The 24,828-nt window shown below is 46.1% G+C and overlaps 1 protein-coding gene across 1 annotated transcript in view; it reads right to left on the reverse strand.

The window, feature by feature from the left end:
• creb5b (cAMP responsive element binding protein 5b) overlaps window positions 1-24,828 on the reverse strand; it is an 83,762-nt gene that overhangs the window by 57,560 nt on the left and 1,374 nt on the right. Inside the window, exons 2-4 of the mRNA XM_038985495.1 lie at window positions 24,497-24,590; window positions 20,247-20,368; window positions 10,210-10,361 (exon numbers count right to left, since the gene is read on the reverse strand). Coding sequence (XP_038841423.1) covers window positions 10,210-10,361; window positions 20,247-20,368; window positions 24,497-24,590 — 368 coding nt within the window. The remainder of the gene's footprint in view (window positions 1-10,209; window positions 10,362-20,246; window positions 20,369-24,496; window positions 24,591-24,828) is intronic.

The following is a 24,828-nucleotide window of genomic DNA, read 5'->3' on the forward strand; positions in this document are numbered from 1 at the left end:
ACCTCCCTCCTCTGGTCTGGTCTCAGGGTGGACCTCCCTCCCTGGTCTGGTCTCAGGGTGGACCTCCCTCCCCTGGTCTGGTCTCAAGGTGGACCTCCCTCCCCTGGTCTGATCTCAGGATGGACCTCCCTCCCTGGTCTGGTCTCAAGGTGGACCTCCCTCCCCTGGTCTGATCTCAGGGTGGACCTCCCTCCCCTGGTCTGATCTCAGGGTGGATCTCCCTCCCCTGGTCTGGTCTCAAGGTGGACCTCCCTCCTACTTATCTCCCTGATTGTGTAAATGCAATCTAATTATCAACAATAATACAAGAAGTGTGGCTGAAGCAGCCAGGGGTCACAAGGTTAGATCCTGGCCAATGAAAACATGAGAAGAACCCCTGGTCGTTAGTTATTGTGACCCGGACCTCCACTTCCCCACTCCGACACCAACACACAATGGGCAGCAGGATAACAGCGGCTAGCGTTGTCTTGTCTACAGATAGATGGAAAACAGTGTACAGTACAAGTGTTGACCACACAAAGACCCTAGAAATCCTATTCTATTAGGATGAGGTCTGTATGTCATTCTGGTGAGTTGTATTTCCTTAAAGCCACGCCCACTCTGTAAGATGTGTTTATTATTAAAGCGTTGGCCCGGCCCGGCAATACAAATGTAAACAATGGAGAAATATTCCACATCTTCCAGCTTTCTGGCACAACTGAAGTTGTAACAGGAAGGAGGAGGATTTCAGTTCACACATGATGAAGTCATCGTGAATCACTCTTCAAGCACTTAATAGTCCACAGTGTAAATGTCGCTAATCACAGGCAGTGGTGTGATACAGACTTGTATAACATGGTTCTTCATTCATCTGAAGGTCAGGGATCATATAGGGAGGACTAAAAACACTAATACCAAATGTTACTTTATCCAGCTGGTCTTGTTTGGATAAATACAGAACACACCTACTTCAATCTTTCTACATATTTTGCAATAAACATAAGATCATATTCCATGAAAAAACAAAGCAAGTCCAAGCCTGATATCTTCTCATAGTGTACCCTACAGCCTAGCGTGAGACTGATGAAAACGTTTGGGGCTATTTCAGTGGTGAACTTCCCTTCTAGAAATAGGCTGACCACAAGATGCTGCAGCCTGGTGTGAACATAAAGGTGTGAACAGAAACAGGATTCTGAAACTCCATGTGAAAAAAAAGCTCAGAGTTATTTTCTTCACTGCTCTTCCGTTCGTGTTGCTCCAAGTTTCACTGAGCTGCAAAGCTGCTGATAAACCAGTTCCGTCTTCTATGAGAGAAACAACACACAGCCCTTTCTTTTGGTGTGCTACTCACCTCACCATGCACTTAGTATCCACATTGGACCTCAACAGACCAACTCTGCATTTAGAGAAATGAAAAGGAGAAATGTCACCTCTGACATTCTTCTGCGCTTCAATAAGATGTCTGTCATAAATATGGAATGGCAAGTTCCAAACGTCCAACAAGAGTAACAGTCATCCTTTACTTTTCATGACAGGAAGTCAAGGGGATATCTCACACACTACTTCTCTGTATTAAAGAGTCTAGTGTGTCTCTCTGTGTGTGTGTGTGTGTGTGTGTGTGTGTGTGTGTGTGTGTGTGTGTGTGTGTGTGTGTGTGTGTGTGTGTGTGTGTGTGTGTGTCGCTGTGTGTGTGTGTGTGTGTGTGTGTGTGTGTCGCTGTGTGTGTGTCTCTCTTTCTCTGCGTGTGTGTGTGTGTGTCTCTCTCTCTGTGTGTGTGTGTGTGTGTGTGTGTGTGTGTGTGTGTGTGTGCGTGCGTGCGTGCGTGCGTGCGTGCGTGCGTGCGTGCGTGCGTGCGTGCGTGCGTGCGTGCGTGTGTGTGCTAATAACAACAGATTACTTTGATAACAAATTGACCCCAGGTGAAGATTCGTTTTATGCCAGTGTGCTGCAATAACTTCTCACAACTTCTGGGAAGTGTTTCACAATTAGTTTTCATTCCAAACCAATAACAGTCAGTCAGCTTATTGGTCAAAGAATAGTTTTTGCTCTGAATTAATCCGTTTAAAATAGACAAAAGACAATTTGACCGTGGAAATCATTAAGGAAAGCAAAGAAACATACAGGGATAATATAACCGACGAGCAACGATTACAGTCAAATACAACCTTAAACAATAAGCACTTGTCTGTACCAGCTTGGATTCCTGGATACGGAACAATACCACTGGAAAGATTCCTCTGTATTATAAATAGGAGGTTCATTGATGACTGAACCTAATACCACATCTGTAATCAGAGCTGATTGAGAAGTCAGTTGTTGTCAGGTTCACTGAGCTGCATGCCTGGTGAAGTTCATTATGTTTCAATCAGGATGTAACCTACTCATCCAGTGCTGTTGTGACCCGCCCATCCCCGTCCCCACACACACCTCCCTTTTCTGTGAGTCAAAAGGTTCTGGTCCCACTACAATGTTGTATCTATGTTGGTTGACCAGCTATGTCTAACACATTTAGCCCTGACAAAAGGCAGAGAGCATTCAGAAATCCGTCGGACACCCCTTTACCTTTGTATGATAATGATAGCCATGACGTTAAGATATTTTTTCTGAAGGCCTGGTTTTAACACTGGTTTGTGTCAGTGGTGTTCTCTAAGGTTTGTGTTCAAGGACTCTCCTGTCAGAGAGGGAGAGAGAGAGGGAGAGAGATGTGTAATGTTTACTGTTAATTTGTATTGTTTGTTTCACTTTTGTGTATTGTCTACCTCACTTGCTTTGGCAATGTTAACACATGTTTCCCATGCCAATAAAGCCCCTTGAATTGAATTGAATTGAATTGAGAGAGAGAGAGAGAGAGAGAAAGAAAGAGGGGGAGACAGACAGACAGAGAGAGAGAGAGAGGGAGAGAGAGAGAGGGAGACAGACAGAGAGAGAGAGAGAGAGGGAGGGAGGGAGGGAGGGAGGGAGGGAGGGAGGGAGGGAGGGAGGGAGGGAGGGAGGGAGGGAGGGAGGGAGGGAGGGAGGGAGGGAGGGAGGGAGGGAGGGAGGGAGGGAGGGAGGGAGGGAGGGAGGGAGGGAGCAGGGGGGACGTTCTCCTCCTCAGGTTTCATAGCTGCAGGCCCAGCTCAAACCTAAAGTAAATTGACTTGAGGAAAGCCAATCTTAATTGATTCCAAGCCTCAAAGCTCTTTAGTAAACATTGTGGAGCAATGAAAACGACTTGTTATCCTAATTCATTGGACGCTCTACGCCTCGCACTCGGCAGAGCCCAGGGCCCAGATGTGGGCCAGCCCGGCTGGGATTAGACTCATTCTGTACTGGCTGGTGATCTCTCTTCCTCTAGTCAAATATCTGCTCTCTAAAGGAGCGCTGCGGTGTGAGAAGATCATTTCGGGATTAAAGCTTTGTAGAGCTCAGCAACAACAACAACAACAACATAGGACAAGGACCTGTTCAGGTTCAGGTCATATCTGAACCAGAATGTGGTTTCACAATCCTACAATGAAAAATACAGATAAATAACTAACTTGTGATATTTCCAAGCAAATTTAGTGGCACATACAAGCTGACAGATACTGCACACGGGACCACGGGGACTTTTCAGTATGCAGCACCAGAGTGGAACCCCATTGACCTCCAGTACTTTGTTCTGTTGTGATGAACACTGGGTCTGTGTGTAACCACACCAGCATGTGTGTGGTTTAGCCTAGCGAGCAGAGCAGCAGCCGCTGTGGGGACAGGAAGTTCCTGTGGAGAGACCTCATGCATGGAGGGACGGACAGAAGGATGGAAGCGCTAGCTAATGGTTTCCGGTGTTCCACTATGTTCCTCTGCAGAGGGGTTTCCTCAAGCCCCTTTTTCCTGCTGATGGTAACATTTCCAGCGCTCTCTTCCGCTCTCTCTCTGGGTGAATCAGCTCATGGAGAAACGAGTGTTTCCTAGTCATGTGATGTGGGTCCATGGTAGTTGTGGTAAACAACGGGCTCCTGTCCTGCGCCAGGGTCAGGGTAACCCCTCTCTGTCTCTTTCTGTCCCACGCTGTCAGTGCAGGAGTCAGAGTGGTAGGGGCTTCCATGCTTCTCTCTCATAGCTTGGCCTCATTCATTCCCTTTTGCAGCACAAAAATCCAATATTAACATCATTCAATACTTCAGAACTAATGGATCAAGTCCCTTACCAAAGTAAATGTCTCAGGTTTCTTATAACCCTCTGAAACTGAAAGGTTTCTCAGTTACCTCCCTCTGAAACTGAAAGGTTTCTCAGTTACCTCCCTCTGAAACTGAAAGGTTTCTCAGTTACAGGTTTATAACCTTCTGAAACTGAAGGGTTTCTCCCCTCAGTTACATTTTAGTGGACGCTCTTATCCAGAGTGACTTACAGGAGAAATGAGGGTTAAGTGCCTTGTTCAAGGGCACATTGACAGATTTTTCACCTAGTCGGCTCGGGGATTCAAACCAACGGCCTTTCGGTTACTGGCCCAACGCTTTTAACCTCTAGGCTACCTGCCGTTTTTCAGTTACATGTTTCCTATAACCCTCTGAAACTGAAGGGTTTCTCAGTTACATGTTTCCTATTACCCTCTGAAACTGAAGGGTTTTTCAGTTACATGTTTCCTATAACCCTCTGAAACTGAAGGGTTTCTCAGTTACATGTTTCCTATAACCCTCTGAAACTGAAGGGTTTCTCAGTTACATGTTTCCTATAACCCTCTGAAACTGAAGGGTTTCTCAGTTACATGTTTCCTATAACCCTCTGAAACTGAAGGGTTTCTCAGTTACATGTTTCCTATAACCCTCTGAAACTGAAGGGTTTCTCAGTTACATGTTTCCTATAACCCTCTGAAACTGAAGGGTTTCTCAGTTACATGTTTCCTATAACAATCTGAAACTGAAGGGTTTCTCAGTTACATGTTTCCTATAACCCTCTGAAACTGAAGGGTTTCTCAGTTACATGTTTCCTATAACCCTCTGAAACTGAAGGGTTTTTCAGTTACATGTTTCCTATAACCCTCTGAAACTGAATGGTTTCTCAGTTACATGTTTCCTATAACCCTCTGAAACTGAAGGGTTTCTCAGTTACATGTTTCCTATAACCCTCTGAAACTGAAGGGTTTCTCAGTTACATGTTTCCTATAACCCTCTGAAACTGAATGGTTTCTCAGTTACATGTTTCCTATAACCCTCTGAAACTGAAGGGTTTCTCAGTTACATGTTTCCTATAACCCTCTGAAACTGAAGGGTTTCTCAGTTACATGTTTCCTATAACCCTCTGAAACTGAATGGTTTCTCAGTTACATGTTTCCTATAACCCTCTGAAACTGAAGGGTTTCTCAGTTACATGTTTCCTATAACCCTCTGAAACTGAAGGGTTTCTCAGTTACATGTTTCCTATAACCCTCTGAAACTGAAGGGTTTCTCAGTTACATGTTTCCTATAACCCTCTGAAACTGAAGGGTTTCTCAGTTACATGTTTCCTATAACCCTCTGAAACTGAATGGTTTTTCAGTTACATGTTTCCTATAACCCTCTGAAACTGAAGGGTTTCTCAGTTACATGTTTCCTATAACCCTCTGAAACTGAATGGTTTCTCAGTTACATGTTTCCTATAACCCTCTGAAACTGAAGGGTTTCTCAGTTACATGTTTCCTATAACCCTCTGAAACTGAAGGGTTTCTCAGTTACATGTTTCCTATAACCCTCTGAAACTGAAGGGTTTTTCAGTTACATGTTTCCTATAACCCTCTGAAACTGAAGGGTTTCTCAGTTACATGTTTCCTATAACCCTCTGAAACTGAAGGGTTTCTCAGTTACATGTTTCCTATAACCCTCTGAAACTGAATGGTTTCTCAGTTACATGTTTCCTATAACCCTCTGAAACTGAAGGGTTTCTCAGTTACATGTTTCCTATAACCCTCTGAAACTGAATGGTTTCTCAGTTACATGTTTCCTATAACCCTCTGAAACTGAAGGGTTTCCTGTACGTTGGGTTTTTCCCCTACAGTAGATGTGTATTCATAAACTCTTTTTTCTTACTGTGTCTGACATTGTTTCCATGTCAGGGTATTCCTGATGGTATTTGCTGTAAATATCCCTGAAACAGCTGCATTCTTCCTCCATCTGGCATCTCAGTGACTGTACTGACCACCATACAGACACCAAATGATTCCCCAGACTCTGACCACCACACCACAATGCACTGGCACGTTCAGAACACTCCCAACACAGACACATCTAAAAACAGCCTGATCAGGCCACGCCATATAGAAGATACATTTAGCAGAGGCTTACGCCATAGCTGAGGTTTAACTGTGAACACATGACACAAAACAGATGATTTTCTGATGATCTCAACCAAAACACTTTGAAATGGATGAATCTGTACTATAGAATAAAGTTGACCAACTAAAAGGTACTTTAGTTTATTAAGCTTATTGACAGAGACAATACACGCTGCTGAACCTTTCTGTAAATGTGCCATATTTAGCCAGCTGGCTGATGTTCAACTGTATTCCCTGAAAATGCTGAAGTGGTAAGTCTTCCTACCCATGATCCTCCTCTCCAGAGAGGTGGGGAGTCTTCCTACCCATGATCCTCCTCTCCAGCGAGGTGGGGAGTCTTCCTACCCATGCTCCTCCTCTCCAGCGAGGTGGGGAGTCTTCCTACCCATGCTCCTCCTCTCCAGCGAGGTGGGGAGTCTTCCTACCCATGCTCCTCCTCTCCAGCGAGGTGGGGAGTCTTCCTACCCATGCTCCTCCTCTCCAGCGAGGTGGGGAGTCTTCCTACCCATGCTCCTCCTCTCCAGCGAGGTGGGGAGTCTGATGACAGGTTAAGTCAGGTAAAACAGGCCTGTCTCTCTCAGCACAGCCTTATGTCTGTCTTTACTGGCAGACAGTGATTTCTTCTCCAAGTCAAGGGGATGTAATTCCAGCCCTGTCCTCTCCTGTACAAAGAGTCTGTATAGGGGTGTCAGTCAGGCTTACTGATGGCTCCCACATCCAATATTCACCAGGGCTGCGTCTGAAATGGCTCCCTATTCTCTATATGGTGCACTACTTCTGACCAGAGCCCAGTGGGAATAGGGTGCCATTTGGGACACAGCCCAGGCCTTCTTCCAACCAGTGTTAAAACTACACAGGCCTGACTGGACACAGGCTGCCTTAACACAGAGCTGCTTTAATAGAGCTGCCTTAACACAGAGCTGCTTTAATAGAGCTGCCTTAACACAGAGCTGCTTTAATAGAGCTGCCTTAACACAGAGCTGCTTTAATAGAGCTGCCTTAACACAGAGCTGCTTTAATAGAGCTGCCTTAACACAGAGCTGCTTTAATAGAGCTGCCTTAACACAGAGCTGCTTTAATAGAGCTGCCTTAACACATGGCTGCTTTAATAGAGCTGCCTTAACACAGAGCTGCTTTAATAGAGCTGCCTTAACACAGAGCTGCTTTAATAGAGCTGCCTTAACACAGAGCTGCTTTAATAGAGCTGCCTTAACACAGAGCTGCTTTAATAGAGCTGCCTTAACACAGAGCTGCTTTAATAGAGCTGCCTTAACACAGAGCTGCTTTAATAGAGCTGCCTTAACACAGAGCTGCTTTAATAGAGCTGCCTTAACACAGAGCTGTTTTAACGTAATGCTGGCTTAACACAGAGCTGTTTTAACATAATGCTGGCTTAACACAGAGCTGTTTTAACATAATGCTGCCTTAACACAGAGCTGTTTTAACATAATGCTGGCTTAACACAGAGCTGTTTTAACATAATGCTGCCTTAACACAGAGCTGTTTTAACGTAATGCTGGCTTAACACAGAGCTGTTTTAACATAATGCTGGCTTAACACAGAGCTGTTTTAACATAATGCTGCCTTAACACAGAGCTGTTTTAACATAATACTGCCTTAACACAGAGCTGTTTTAACATAATGCTGCCTTAACACAGAGCTGCTTTAACTTAATGCTGCCTTAACACAGAGCTGCTTTAACATAATGCTGGCTTAACACAGAGCTGCTTTAACATAATGCTGGCTTAACACAGAGCTGCTTCAACATAATGCTGGCTTAACACAGAGCTGCTTTAACATAATGCTGCCTTAACACAGAGCTGCTTTAACTTAATGCTGGCTTAACACAGAGCTGCTTCAACATAATGCTGGCTTAACACAGAGCTGCTTCAACATAATGCTGGCTTAACACAGAACTGTTTTAACATAATGCTGGCTTAACACAGAGCTGCTTCAACATAATGCTGGCTTAACACAGAGCTGCTTCAACATAATGCTGGCTTAACACAGAGCTGCTTCAACATAATGCTGGCTTAACACAGAACTGTTTTAACATAATGCTGGCTTAACACAGAACTGTTTTAACATAATGCTGGCTTAACACAGAACTGTTTTAACATAATGCTGGCTTAACACAGAACTGTTTTAACATAATGCTGGCTTAACACAGAGCTGCTTCAACATAATGCTGGCTTAACACAGAACTGTTTTAACATAATGCTGGCTTAACACAGAACTGTTTTAACATAATGCTGGCTTAACACAGAGCTGCTTTAACATAATGCTGGCTTAACACAGAGCTGCTTCAACATAATGCTGGCTTAACACAGAACTGTTTTAACATAATTCTGGCTTAACACAGAGCTGCTTTAACATAATGCTGGCTTAACACAGAGCTGGCTTAACACGGAGCTGGCTTAACACAGAGCTGGCTTAACACAGAGCTAGTTTAACACAGAGCTGGCTTAACTATAGGTCTGGCTCACATACTATAGGTCTGGCTCAACAAAGGACAGACTACAGGCCTAACTTCTAGCCCAAGACATCATGTTTTCCACTTCTAGACTGCATGTTTTAACGCACAGAGTGAGAGGGAGAGAACAAGAGAGAGAGAGAGAGAGAGGGAGAGAGAGAGACAGGGAAGGAGAGAGAGAGGGGGGGAGAGAGAGAGACGGGGAAGGAGAGAGAGCGAGAGAGGGAGAGAAAGAGAGAGAGAGAGGGAGAGGGAGAGAGAGCGAGAGCGAGAGAGGGAGAGAGAGAGAGAGAGAGAGAGAGAGAGAGAGAGAGAGAGAGAGAGAGGGAGAGGGAGAGGGAGAGGGAGAGAGAGAGAGAGAGAGAGAGAGAGAGAGAGAGAGAGAGAGAGAGAGAAAGAGAGAGGAAACAACATCAACTCAAGACACAGGTCAGTGGAGGGGAGCACTTGCACAATGAAGGCGTTCCCCCCAAAAGCTGATATCACCCCAGGGGTACGGGACGAGGGTCTATGACATCATGGTGGGCACACCCAACACCCATCCTGACTAGTTGTACAGCACAGAGGTCTGAACTCAACAGCTCACAGATGTACAAACGTCAACAAGCGTTAACGTTAAACTCCCCGACTGGACACACTGTAGGTCTTCTTTTGGACAAATAGTTTTATAACCTCAGGAAACCTTTTGAATGTTAATTTAATCAACAGAGTAAGAAGCTGACTGAAGTATAACTGAACAGTCCTCTGACCCTCCTACACCATTATGAACCCTGTTCATCAGCCTGTATAAGGACTTTAAATTCACACGTTTCACGCTGAATTCAATCATACCCCTTTCAGGCTTTCAGTTGCAACCAGGATGGAAACATCTAAACCAAAGGCACTTATTGTGTGACTTTCCGACGGTGAAAGAAAGACAGGGACTATTTTGGAGTGAAATGCTAAACCGCTGTAAAAGCAGCCGGGGCCATCAGAGATGACCTCATCCCTGTCCCGCGGGACCCTCTTGACATGCTCTGCTGTGGGACAATACACAGCCAACAGCTAAACATGAATCACCTTGTCAGTAACACACACACACACACACACACACACACACACACACACACACACACACACACACACACACACACACACACACACACACACACACACACACACACACACACACACACACACACACACACACAGATCCAGATGTAACAGAACACTGGTGTGACTTCAGAGACTACACAGGGATGCCAATCACATGGCCACTGCTGTGAAGGACATCCTCATGTCACTGTAGTGAATATCACACAGAGCAAAGGCAGAGTAGTTCTCTAGACTAAGCACAGAGGTTAGAGATGGAAGCATATCAAACTAAAGTAAGCATACTAAAATAGCATATTTGACATGTACTGTATTTGACCCAGGTCTAATGTTAGTTGGGCGTGTGTTAGTTAATGTTTTGGTTAATCCAGGCGGTGTGGACTGGAGGCCTCACCCTAGCTGTCTGTTGGTGGAGGGGGACTGGGTGATGACAGAGCTGGACTGGGGAGAGGGCAGGCCCTGCTGGATCACTATGCTGTTGTCATGGGTCCCCATCCGAGAGTGATGCTGCTGGTTCTGGAGGTTCTGGCCATGTAGAGAGATATTCTGGAGGGAGGGAGAGGAGGGAGGTAGGGAGAGAGGGAGAGAGGGGAGGGAGAGGAGGGAGAGAGGGAGGGAGAGGAGGGGGAGGGATGCCGGGGGGGAGGGAGAGAGAGGATGGGGAGGGCGAGAGAGAGAGATGAGGGTGAGGGAGAGAGAGAGGATGGAGGGAGGGAGGGAGATGAGGGGGAGGGATGGCGGGAGGGAGGGAGGGCGGGGGAGGGAGAGATTGAGGAAAAGAGGGAGGGAGGGTGGCAGAGTAAGAGAGGGAGAGAGAGGAAGGGAGGAAGGAAGGAAAAGGAGGGAAGGAGAGAGAGAGAGAGAGAGAGAGAGAGAGAGAGAGAGAGAGAGAGAGAGAGAGAGAGAGAGAGAGGATCAAGTCAGAACACATTGTTAACAGCCAACTGCAATAATGTGTCTTTAAGTTCATTTAGTGTAAATGTCAAAGTTCCACAGCTTCACTGTAATCCCTGTACTGCTCAGTCACTTTCCTCACCAAGAGCCGGAATATTTAAAGCAGCAATCAGCAGTTGAAACAATAGCAAAGTGTTCTCCCTATCACTGTTTCGGTAAAAAGCTGAGGGTGGATGGGACTCTCAAATTCAAAGACAGAGCTATAGACCGACCATCCATGATATCAACATCATAGTTGTAACCATGTTTTTAGGTTATATAGTGTTTGTTTACATTTACTTTGTTTACAAACATTGGAGTAAAACCAGCTTATATTTTTGGTTCTGATGGGGAACGATAGTTGAACTAAGCTCATGAGGTTAAGTTATATTCTTCAAGAGTCAATGGCTACAGATCATTAACTTATACGTTCCAACATTGATATAGCAACTGCTGATTGCCCCTTATTTGAAGAACTACATGTTTGCAAACTATGGACTCATGACTGTTGGGGAGGTGTGTGTGAATGTGAGTGTGTGTGGGGGAGGGGGGGTTTTCAGACCAATAACAACAACAGACTTCCCTACCAGAAACTTCTACACTCTTAGAAAAAAAGGGTTCCGAAAGGGTTCTGCGGCTGTCCCCTTAGGAGAACCCTTTTTGGTTCCAGGTAGAACTCTTTTGTCCCTCTGTGGAAAGGGTTCTACCTGGAACCCAAAGGGGTTCTACCTGGAACCCAAAAGGTTATACTTGGAACCAAAAGGGGTTTTTCAAAGGGTTCTCCTATGTGGACATCTGAAGAACCGTTTTTGGTTCTAGACAGCACATTTTTTTCTAAAAACATACTGTTGTGAGCTATGCTCTCTTGAACTCAAACCAACCTTTCTCCTTATCTCTCTCCCCTGTGATATGCTGCCATGCTGTGTACTCCACTCAAACCAACCTTTCTCCTTATCTCTCTCCCCTGTCATATGCTGCCATGCTGTGTACTCCACAGTCCTGCTGAGACTCGCCTCCCAGTCGTGCTGACTGAGCACAGCTCTTCAACCATAAACGCCAGAGCGCCAGACTGTGGGGACTGAGGAGGCTGGACGTGGCCTGGGTGACCTGACTCACACAGACAGCTTCCACAGCCAAACCCAGACCCAGACGTCAGCAGAGATACAGTCTACAGACCAGACACTGGATCAGCAGTCTGAGAGACAGAGATACAGTCTACATACCAGACCAGACACTGGATCAGCAGTCTGAGAGACATAGATACAGTCTACAGACCAGACACTGGATCAGCAGTCTGAGAGACAGAGATACAGTCTACATACCAGACCAGACACTGGATCAGCAGTCTGAGAGACAGAGATACAGTCTACAGACCAGACACTGGATCTGCAGTCTGAGAGACAGAGATACAGTCTACAGACCAGACACTGGATCAGCAGTCTGAGAGACAGAGATACAGTCTACAGACCAGACACTGGATCAGCAGTCTGAGAGACAGAGATACAGTCTACAGACCAGACACTGGATCAGCAGTCTGAGAGACAGAGATACAGTCTACAGACCAGACACTGGATCAGCAGTCTGAGAGACAGAGATACAGTCTACAGACCAGACACTGGATCAGCAGTCTGAGAGACAGAGATACAGTCTACAGACCAGACACTGGATCAGCAGTCTGAGAGACAGAGATACAGTCTACAGACCAGACACTGGATCAGCAGTCTGAGAGACAGAGATACAGTCTACAGACCAGACACTGGATCAGCAGTCTGAGAGACAAAGATACAGTCTACAGACCAGACACTGGATCAGCAGTCTGAGAGACAGAGATACAGTCTACAGACCAGACCAGACATTGGATCCGCAGTCTGAGAGACAGAGATACAGTCTACAGACCAGACCAGACACTGGATAAGCAGTCTGAGAGACAGAGATACAGTCTACAGACCAGACACTGGATCAGCAGTCTGAGAGACAGAGATACAGTCTACAGACCAGACCAGACATTGGATCAGCAGTCTGAGAGACAGAGATACAGTCTACAGACCAGACACTGGATCAGCAGTCTGAGAGACAGAGATACAGTCTACAGACCAGACCAGACACTGGATAAGCAGTCTGAGAGACAGAGATATAGTCTACAGACCAGACCAGACACTGGATCTGCAGTCTGAGAGACAGAGATACAGTCTACAGACCAGACCAGACACTGGATAAGCAGTCTGAGAGACAGAGATACAGTCTACAGACCAGACACTGGATCAGCAGTCTGAGAGACAGAGATACAGTCTACAGACCAGACCAGACATTGGATCAGCAGTCTGAGAGACAGAGATACAGTCTACAGACCAGACACTGGATCCGCAGTCTGAGAGACAGAGATACAGTCTACAGACCAGACCAGACACTGGATAAGCAGTCTGAGAGACAGAGATACAGTCTACAGACCAGACACTGGATAAGCAGTCTGAGAGACAGAGATACAGTCTACAGACCAGACACTGGATCAGCAGTCTGAGAGACAGAGATACAGTGTAGCTGTGTTGTGGCCAGTAGAGTATAGATATCATTTCACAGGTAAAGAGTTCTTAACATTGACCCATAATGCATTAACAACTACCTTGGAGTCCAATCAGACATCACTGTTCTGAGACTGTGGTGAGTGGTGACGGCTGGTGAGCCACACGTGTCGCAGACACATGATGAGTGTGCAGGTCTGGCTGTCTGTCTGTCCAGCCTGGTCTCGCTGTCTCAAGCTGCTGTCTGTCTGTCTGTCCATTCTGGTCTCACTGTCTCAAGCTGCTGTCTGTCTGTCCAGCCTGGTCTCGCTGTCTCAAGCTGCTGTCTGTCTGTCTGTCTGTCCAGCCTGGTCTCGCTGTCTCAAGCTGCTGTCTGTCTGCGGTTAATCTTTGACTCGGGACCAGGAGGAAACGTGACTCCCTCAATCTGTGTTTCTGAGAGATGAAGCTGTTTAAAGTACAGCAGCTGCCTGAGGGAATCTGATCTCCTGCTGCCTCCTCACCTGTAGCAGTCAGGTCACAGCCCTTCACCTGCCTGTCTGCCTGTCTGCCTGCCTGTCTGTCACCATTGTAAATACAACCCATATTTATGTTTATTTATTTTCCCTTTTGTACAATTTGCACATTGTTACAACACTGAATATATACATAATTTGACATTTGAAATGTCTTTGTTCTTTTGGAACTTCTGTGAGTGTAATGTTTACTGTTAATTTTTAAGAACAACTTCTTATTTACAATGACAACCTACCCCGGCCAAACCCTAACCCGGACGACACTGGGCCAATTGTGCGCCGCCCTATGGGACTCACAATCACGGCCAGTTGTGATACAGCCTGGAATCGAACCAGGGTCTGTAGTGACACCTCTAGCACTGAGATGCAGTGCCTTAGACCGCTGCGCCACACGGGAGCCCAAACCTGCATGGAGTGTGTCTGTGGTGGCTGGGGGAAACAAGAAGGATAACCCTGCATGGAGTGTGTCTGTGGTGGCTGGGAGAAACAAGAAGGATAACCCTGCATGGAGTGTGTCTGTGGTGGCTGGAGGAAACAAGAAGGATAACCCTGCATGGAGTGTGTCTGTGGTGGCTGGGGGAAACAAGAAGGATAACCCTGCATGGAGTGTGTCTGTGGTGGCTGGGGGAAACAAGAAGGATAACCCTGCATGGAGTGTGTCTGTGGTGGCTGGGGGAAACAAGAAGGATAACCCTGCATGGAGTGTGTCTGTGGTGGCTGGGGGAAACAAGAAGGATAACCCTGCATGGAGTGTGTCTGTGGTGGCTGGGGGAAACAAGAAGGATAACCCTGCATGGAGTGTGTCTGTGGTGGCTGGGGGAAACAAGAAGGATAACCCTGCATGGAGTGTGTCTGTGGTGGCTGGGGGAAACAAGAAGGATAACCCTGCATGGAGTGTGTCTGTGGTGGCTGGGGGAAACAAGAAGGATAACCCTGCATGGAGTGTGTCTGTGGTGGCTGGGGGAAACAAGAAGGATAACCCTGCATGGAGTGTGTCTGTGGTGGCTGGGGGAAACAAGAAGGATAACCCTGCATGGAGTGTGTCTGTGGTGGCTGGGGGAAACAAGAAGGATAACCCTGCATGGAGTGTGTCTGTGGTGGCTGGGAGAAACAAGAAGGATAACCCTGCATGGAGTGTGTCTGTGGTGGCTGGGAGAAACAAGAAGGATAACCCTGCATGGAGTGTGTCTGTGGTGGCTGGGGGAAACAAGAAGGATAACCCTGCATGGAGTGTGTCTGTGGTGGCTGGGGGAAACAAGAAGGATAACCCTGCATGGAGTGTGTCTGTGGTGGCTGGGGGAAACATGAAGGATAACCCTGCATGGAGTGTGTCTGTGGTGGCTGGGGGAAACAAGAAGGATAACCCTGCATGGAGTGTGTCTGTGGTGGCTGGGGGAAACAAGAAGGATAACCCTGCATGGAGTGTGTCTGTGGTGGCTGGGGGAAACAAGAAGGATAACCCTGCATGGAGTGTGTCTGTGGTGGCTGGGGGAAACAAGAAGGATAACCCTGCATGGAGTGTGTCTGTGGTGGCTTTGGGAAACAAGAAGGATAACCCTGCATGGAGTGTGTCTGTGGTGGCTGGGGGAAACAAGAAGGATAACCCTGCATGGAGTGTGTCTGTGGTGGCTGGGGGAAACAAGAAGGATAACCCTGCATGGAGTGTGTCTGTGGTGGCTGGGGGAAACATGAAGGATAACCCTGCATGGAGTGTGTCTGTGGTGGGTGGGGGAAACAAGAAGGATAACCCTGCATGGAGTGTGTCTGTGGTGGCTGGGAGAAACAAGAAGGATAACCCTGCATGGAGTGTGTCTGTGGTGGCTGGGAGAAACAAGAAGGATAACCCTGCATGGAGTGTGTCTGTGGTGGCTGGGGGGAACAAGAAGGATAACCCTGCATGGAGTGTGTCTGTGGTGGCTGGGGGAAACAAGAAGGATAACCCTGCATGGAGTGTGTCTGTGGTGGCTGGGGGGAACAAGAAGGATAACCCTGCATGGAGTGTGTCTGTGGTGGCTGGGAGGAACAAGAAGGATAACCCTGCATGGAGTGTGTCTGTGGTGGCTGGGGGAAACAAGAAGGATAACCCTGCGTGGAGTGTGTCTGTGGTGGCTGGGGGAAACAAGAAGGATAACCCTGCATGGAGTGTGTCTGTGGTGGCTGGGGGAAACAAGAAGGATAACCCTGCATGGAGTGTGTCTGTGGTGGCTGGGGGAAACATGAAGGATAACCCTGCATGGAGTGTGTCTGTGGTGGCTGGGGGAAACATGAAGGATAACCCTGCATGGAGTGTGTCTGTGGTGGCTGGGGGAAACATGAAGGATAACCCTGCATGGAGTGTGCCTGTGGTGGCTGGGGGAAACAAGAAGGATAACCCTGCATGGAGTGTGTCTGTGGTGGCTGGGGGAAACAAGAAGGATAACCCTGCATGGAGTGTGTCTGTGGTGGCTGGGGGAAACAAGAAGGATAACCCTGCATGGAGTGTGTCTGTGGTGGCTGGGGGAAACAAGAAGGATAACCCTGCATGGAGTGTGTCTGTGGTGGCTGGGGGAAACAAGAAGGATAACCCTGCATGGAGTGTGTCTGTGGTGGCTGGGGGAAACAAGAAGGATAACCCTGCATGGAGTGTGTCTGTGGTGGCTGGGGGGAACAAGAAGGATAACCCTGCATGGAGTGTGTCTGTGGTGGCTGGGGGAAACAAGAAGGATAACCCTGCATGGAGTGTGTCTGTGGTGGCTGGGGGAAACAAGAAGGATAACCCTGCATGGAGTGTGTCTGTGGTGGCTGGGGGAAACAAGAAGGATACCCCTGCATGGAGTGTGTCTGTGGTGGCTGGGAGAAACAAGAAGGATAACCCTGCATGGAGTGTGTCTGTGGTGGCTGGGGGAAACAAGAAGGATAACCCTGCATGGAGTGTGTCTGTGGTGGCTGGGGGAAACATGAAGGATAACCCTGCATGGAGTGTGTCTGTGGTGGCTGGGGGAAACATGAAGGATAACCCTGCATGGAGTGTGTCTGTGGTGGCTGGGGGAAACATGAAGGATAACCCTGCATGGAGTGTGCCTGTGGTGGCTGGGAGGAACAAGAAGGATAACCCTGCATGGAGTGTGTCTGTGGTGGCTGGGGGAAACAAGAAGGATAACCCTGCATGGAGTGTGTCTGTGGTGGCTGGAGGAAACAAGAAGGATAACCCTGCATGGAGTGTGTCTGTGGTGGCTGGGGGAAACAAGAAGGATAACCCTGCATGGAGTGTGTCTGTGGTGGCTGGGAGAAACAAGAAGGATAACCCTGCATGGAGTGTGTCTGTGGTGGCTGGGGGTAACAAGAAGGATAACCCTGCATGGAGTGTGTCTGTGGTGGCTGGGGGAAACAAGAAGGATAACCCTGCATGGAGTGTGTCTGTGGTGGCTGGGGGAAACAAGAAGGATAACCCTGCATGGAGTGTGTCTGTGGTGGCTGGGGGAAACAAGAAGGATAACCCTGCATGGAGTGTGTCTGTGGTGGCTGGGGGAAACAAGAAGGATAACCCTGCATGGAGTGTGTCTGTGGTGGCTGGGGGAAACAAGCATGATAACCCTGCATGGAGTGTGTCTGTGGTGGCTGGGGGAAACAAGAAGGATAACCCTGCATGGAGTGTGTCTGTGGTGGCTGGGAGAAACAAGAAGGATAACCCTGCATGGAGTGTGTCTGTGGTGGCTGGGGGAAACAAGCATGATAACCCTGCATGGAGTGTGTCTGTGGTGGCTGGGGGAAACATGAAGGATAACCCTGCATGGAGTGTGTCTGTGGTGGCTGGGGGAAACAAGAAGGATAACCCTGCATGGAGTGTGTCTGTGGTGGCTGGGGGAAACATGAAGGATAACCCTGCATGGAGTGTGTCTGTGGTGGCTGGGGGAAACAAGAAGGATAACCCTGCATGGAGTGTGTCTGTGGTGGCTGGGGGAAACAAGAAGGATAACCCTGCATGGAGTGTGTCTGTGGTGGCTGGGGGAAACAAGAAGGATAACCCTGCATGGAGTGTGTCTGTGGTGGCTGGGAGAAACAAGAATGATAACCCTGCATGGAGTGTGTCTGTGGTGGCTGGGGGAAACAAGAAGGATAACCCTGCATGGAGTGTGTCTGTGGTGGCTGGGGGAAACAAGAAGGATAACCCTGCATGGAGTGTGTCTGTGGTGGCTGGGGGAAACAAGAAGGATAACCCTGCATGGAGTGTGTCTGTGGTGGCTGGGGGAAACAAGAAGGATAACCCTGCATGGAGTGTGTCTGTGGTGGCTGGGAGAAACAAGAATGATAACCCTGCATGGAGTGTGTCTGTGGTGGCTGGGGGAAACAAGAAGGATAACCCTGCATGGAGTGTGTCTGTGGTGGCTGGGGGAAACAAGCATGATAACAGTGCAAGATAAAGGGGGACTACCCATAACACACCTGTCTGCCTGCAGCTGTGGGTTGACCCGGGGTTCCCCTGGGCTTATCTTACTGTACTCCAGAGATAAACACAGGTAAGGCCCTGTGCACAGGAGTGTGTCTAATTCATTCTGTGTCTAATTCATTCTCATTCTGATGGTTCTAGCAGGAAAACTGAGCATCCAAAACACATACAAACACCTCACACTTAAAACATTGTAAAACAACAACCGACCTTGATTCAATAATTGTGCAGAATAGTGTATCAAACTGAACCAACGAGGCGTTTGACCAGCAGGTGTGTATTTCTTACTCTCATCTTCTCTACCTGAAGAGAAAACCCCGACACTTGGAAAGACAATGGCCAACCTTCATTTAAATAATTGTCATTGTGCAGAATAGTGTAACTGTCATCTTGTCTACCTGTTAATCAGGTTAGCTGTCTAACTGTCATCTTGTCTACCTGTTTATCAGGTTAGTTGTCTAACTGTCATCTTGTCTACCTGTTTATCAGGTTAGCTGTCTAACTGTCATCTTGTCTACCTGTTTATCAGGTTAGTTGTCTTACTGTCATCTTGTCTACCTGATAATCAGGTTAGTTGTCTAACTGTCATCTTGTCTACCTGTTTATCAGGTTAGTTGTCTTACTGTCATCTTGTCTACCTGATAACCAGGTTAGTTGTCTAACTGTCATCTTGTCTACCTGTTAATCAGGTTAGTTGTCTTACTGTCATCTTGTCTACCTGATAATCAGGTTAGTTGTCTTACTGTCATCTTGTCTACCTGATAACCAGGTTAGTTATCTTACTGTCATCTTGTCTACCTGATAACCAGGTTAGTTGTCTAACTGTCATCTTGTCTACCTGATAACCAGGTTAGTTATCTTACTGCCATCTTGTCTACCTGTTAATCAGGTTAGTTGTCTAACTGTCATCTTGTCTACCTGATAACCAGGTTAGTTGTCTAACTGTCATCTTGTCTACCTGTTAACCAGGTTAGTTGTCTTACTGTCATCTTGTCTACCTGTTAATCAGGTTAGTTGTCTAACTGTCATCTTGTCTACCTGTTTATCAGGTTAGTTATCTTACTGTCATCTTGTCTACCTGATAACCAGGTTAGTTATCTTACTGTCATCTTGTCTACCTGATAACCAGGTTAGTTGTCTAACTGTCATCTTGTCTACCTGATAACCAGGTTAGTTATCTTACTGCCATCTTGTCTACCTGTTAATCAGGTTAGTTGTCTAACTGTCATCTTGTCTACCTGATAACCAGGTTAGTTGTCTAACTGTCATCTTGTCTACCTGTTAATCAGGTTAGTTGTCTAACTGTCATCTTGTCTACCTGTTAACCAGGTTAGTTGTCTGTCTGTCATCTTGTCTACCTGATAATCAGGTTAGTTGTCTTACTGTCATCTTGTCTACCTGATAACCAGGTTAGTTGTCTGTCTGTCATCTTGTCTACCTGATAATCAGGTTAGTTGTCTTCCTGTCATCTTGTCTACCTGATAACCAGGCTAGTTGTCTTACTGTCATCTTGTCTACCCGATAACCAGGTTAGCTGTCTAACTGTTATATTGTCTACCTGTTAACCAGGTTAGTTGTCTTACTGTCATCTTGTCTACCTGATAACCAGGTTAGTTGTCTTACTGTCATCTTGTCTACCTGATAACCAGGTTAGTTGTCTGTCTGTCATCTTGTCTACCTGATAACCAGGTTAGTTGTCTTACTGTCATCTTGTCTACCTGATAACCAGGTTAGTTGTCTGTCTGTCATCTTGTCTACCTGTTAATCAGGTTAGTTGTCTTACTGTCATCCTGTCTACCTGATAACCAGGTTAGTTGTCTTACTGTCATCCTGTCTACCTGTTAATCAGGTTAGTTGTCTTACTGTCATCTTGTCTACCTGTTAATCAGGTTAGTTATCTTACTGTCATCTTGTCTACCTGTTAATCAGGTTAGTTATCTTACTGTCATCTTGTCTACCTGTTAATCAGGTTAGTTATCTTACTGTCATCTTGTCTACCTGGTAATCAGGTTAGTTGTATTACTGTCATCTTGTCTACCTGTTTGTTGTCCTCTTCCTCCTGGGCCTTCCTGAACTCCTGTTCTATAGAACAGTCCAGCTCGCTGAACAGACCCACCTCCTCACAGTTCTTCAGGAAGCGCGTCGGGGTCGGCGTCTGGTCTGGAACACAGGAAACACCATTGAATTACATATAAAACTCACACTAGAATGGATATTAGCATCCTAGCAGGTAGCAACTTGGTCTGGAAAACATTCATTCTAGAAACAGATCAAAAACCGTTAAAATATTGTATAAAACAGTACATTTGTAGACAAATCTGCACTGTATGTTTGTTGCCTGAACTGTTAAGTTATGATGGTTTGCTGACAAAGAAGAACAGCTGATGAATACAAAGTGGGCAGAGGCAGAGAATACATTGCACCAAGCTAATGGACATTCCAAATGGTTAGAAAAGCCACTCTCCTTTTACATTAGACAGAGATACTACTCTCACTAGCAACATTTCAGTTAACAATGTCCAGACCTCACCTACAGAGAGGGGGGGTGATTTGTTCCCTTCAGTCAGACAGTGTTACTCCACTCAGCATCAGGGGGCAGAGAGACCAGAGAGACTGGATCATGTTTCAGACAGTCCAAGGTGATTTTAGGATCATGTCCTTTTCAAAGGCTAAAAGCATACTCCACCACTGCCTGTTTATCCATTCTGGCTAGACTGGGGATTGACGACCAAAATACAGTTTGACCAAACCAGTCTGGCTTTCCCCATAGGGAGGATGAGAGCTTAACTCTTCAATTAAAACGTTTTTAAAAACTGGAGCGCAAGCGGTGTCCATTTCCAGAGAAGTATGATGACGTGACAACTCACCGCATATGTCAGGAGAACAGACAAAACGTTGGTAAAATGAGGTAAGCTTGGGTGTTACATATCAAAAAGGGGAAGGGGCTGGGGTAGTTGAAATCTCTCTGGGTGACATGTTGAAGTTGTTTTAACCCTAAACAGGAGAGTCAGACAGCCAGGTGACTTATGATCGTCGACCCTCTCACATCCCAGCCGGAGGGCTCCAAGGTTTCAGGAAGAGAAATGGACAGAGCAGTAAGAGAGAGAGGGCAGAATAAGGACACTGACTCGGCCGGGTCAGAAACCTGACTCTCCTGGTCGCTCAGTGTAAATAATAAAGAAGACAATCTCAGTCACATCAGCCTAACACACACACACACACCACAGGCGGCCCGTAGCACCTTGATTGGGGAGGACGGGCTCTTAGTAATGTCTGGAATGGAATGAATGGAATGGTATTGAGCACATCCAAAGCATGGTTTCTATGTGTTTGATACCATTCCACCAACTCCATTCCAGACATTATTATGAGCTGTCCTCCTAGTGTTTAAAATGATTTTTAACATGATTTTGAATGACTACCTCATCTCTGTACCCCACACATACAGTTATCTGTAAGGTCCCTCAGTTGAGCAGTGCATTTCAAACACACAAAGACCAGGGAGGTTTTCAAATAACTCACAAAGAAGGGCACCTATTAGTAGATTGGTAAAAAAAAAGCAGACATTGAATATCCCTTTCAGCATGATGTAAGTTATTAATTACACTTTGGAACTGTGTATCCATACACCCAGTAACTACAAATATTTCACCATGAGGACAATGTTGACTTTAAAACAGTTACAGAGTTTAACGGCTGTGATAAGGAGAAAACTGAAGATGGATCAACAACATTGTAGTTATTCCACAATAGTAACTTAATTGACAGTGTGAAAAGAAGGAACCATGTACAGAATAAAAATATCCCAAAATATGGATCCTGTTTGCAACAAGGCACTAAAGTAATACCTCAAAAAATGTGGCAAAGCAAATCACTTTTTGTCCTGAATACAAAGCGTTATGTTTGGGGCAAATCCAATACAACATATCCAATACAATATTTTGAAGCATAGTGGTGGCTGTATCATGTTATGGGTATGCTTGTAATCGATAAGGAGTTTTTCAGGATAAAAAAGTAACGGAATGGAGCTAAGCACAGGCAAAATCCAAGAAGAAAACCTGGTTCCGTCTGCTTTCAACCAGACACCGGGAGATGAATTTACCTTTCAGCAGGACAATAACCTAAAGCACAAGGCCAAATCTACACTGGAGTTGCTTAACAAGAAGACAGTGAATGTTCCTGAGTGGCCCAGTTACAGTTTTGGCTTAAATCTGCTTGAAAATCCTTGCCAAGACTTGAAAGTGGTTGTCTAGCAATGATCAACAACCAATTTGACAGAGCTTGAATAATTATGAAAAGAATAATGGGCAAATATTGTACAATCCAGGTGTGCAAAGCTCTTAGAGACTTACCCAGAAAGACTCACAGCTGTAATCACTGCCAAAGGTGATTCTAACATGTATTGACTCAGGGCTGTGAATACTTACGTAAATGAGATATTCCTGCATTTAATTTTCAAGACATTTGCAAAAATGTCTAAGAACATGTTTTCACTTTGTCATTATGGGGTATTGTGTGTAGATGGGTGAGATTTTTTTTTTTTTAAATACATTTTGAATTCAGGCTGTAGCACAACAAAATGTGTAAACAGTGAAGGGGTCTGTATACTTTCTGAAGGCATTGTACATACACACATGTCAAATCCTAATTTCAGCCAATTTGCTACACTCTTTGAAGAAGAACTGTTTTTGATTCCAAGTAGAACCCTTTTGGTTCCAGGTATAACTCTTTTGGGTTCCATGTAGGACCCTTTCCATAGAAGGTTCTACTTGCCCCCAAAAAGGGTTCTCTTATGGGGACAGCGGATGAACCCTTTTTTCTAAGAGTGTACAGCAGGAAAATAATCCTGCAGCAACAGGAAAGTAAAATTATTATGTGGGTATTATTAATGGACATTTTTGTAGGGGTTGATACATTTTTCTTAAGGGAAATTACAAACTTCAGAAGACTTTTTAAATCTCAAATACACTACAAGTTTTAAATGTCCTGGGTCTCCTGGTCTCCTGCAAAAGGTTGATCAAATTGAGATCCTACAGCTGTACACACACACACACACACACACACACACACACACACACACACACACACACACACACACACACACACACACACACACACACACACACACACACACACACACACACACACACACACACACACACACACACACACGTCTTCTGCTGCCTCAGCTGGGCTCTGTCTAGGCACTAAAGATCTGGAAGTATGACTTAGCCTGGGGGTGACACTTACAGGTGCTGTACACAACCTATAAATCAGGTATTCCTTTGAACTGTGGATCAATATGTCACCCCCAACCACACCCCATCTCCTCCCCTCTGTATGGTGGGGCAGGGAACCCTTCCTCCACCACCCCTCCCCACTGTCACAGCAAGACTAATGACATCTGTGATGATGACAGGAAGCCAGCGGCATCTTTGACAAAACATTTATCTTAACTTGGGAAAAGGAAAAACATGAATTTCTCCGGCGATATATCAGTGTCTCATTGTCCTGCTGAGCACTGCAGAAGCACAAGGTATGGGTTAGAGATTAGACCCAATACACAACCAGGCTTTCACCGTAGGGAAATGAGGAGAGTCACAACAGAGTCCAGGTACAGTACAGTAGTGAACCACAAACTCTCCTCAACACAACACACAGCACAGTTGGCCTGAATTCAGTTGTCAATTCAGTCATTCATTAAGTGAATTTCAATGAATTGACTGAATCCAAAAACCTGAATCAACCCCAACCCTGATGTAGACTACATAGTACTGTTTGTTTGTAACCTGACTGACTATCTGCCTGGCGCGGAGAGTTGCTACTTCCTGAGGGAGAACTACAATACTCATCTATTCCAGAACACCACGATGGGACCAGACTATTTGTCAAGTTTACTCCCGCTCCCCCTCTCCGGCGCTCCACGTGCCACTTGTCTCATCATTACGCACACCTGCCACCATCGTTACTCGCACCTGTGCCTCATGAGACTCACCTGGACTCCATCACCTTCCTGATTACCTCCCCTATATCGGTCCCTCCCCCCTTGGTTCTTCCTCAGGCGTCAGTGATTCTATGTTCTATTTATTATTACCTTTTCACTCCCTGTATTTGCTTCCCGACTCCCAGCGTACATGTTACACTATTAGACTACAGGATGTGTCCCAAATGGCATCCTATTATGGGCCCTGGTCAAATGTAGTGCACTACATAGGGAATAGGACACCAGTTGGGATGCAAGCCTAGAGAGTGAAGTTACAGCATAGGATGTCTGAAGCCGTTTGTCACCTGATAACATGCTGTCGATCTTTATGGAGGGAAACTTCAGAGTCATCTCATGCTTGTGCCGGTGAATCATCAGGTGGTCCTCTGTGGGGAATCGCTGTTGAGACAGAATGATTCGATTTATTTTGGGGTAAAGAAAATGGTACTGTTAAAAAAGAAGAGGACAACACATGAAACAACAAATATAGTTATTTTAAAATAAAAAATACCGTTGTTCCAATGTGGTCCTCGTTGATAAAGAACACAACCACTCAGTTGTCTACACACACAGTCTCACGCCTGGAGTCCAGTGATATGCAGTGATATTCTGGATGATATTCACTAGTGTTAATTCC

This window comes from Salvelinus namaycush, unplaced genomic scaffold, assembly GCF_016432855.1.
Source record: "Salvelinus namaycush isolate Seneca unplaced genomic scaffold, SaNama_1.0 Scaffold34, whole genome shotgun sequence".
Lineage (NCBI taxonomy): Eukaryota > Metazoa > Chordata > Actinopteri > Salmoniformes > Salmonidae > Salvelinus > Salvelinus namaycush.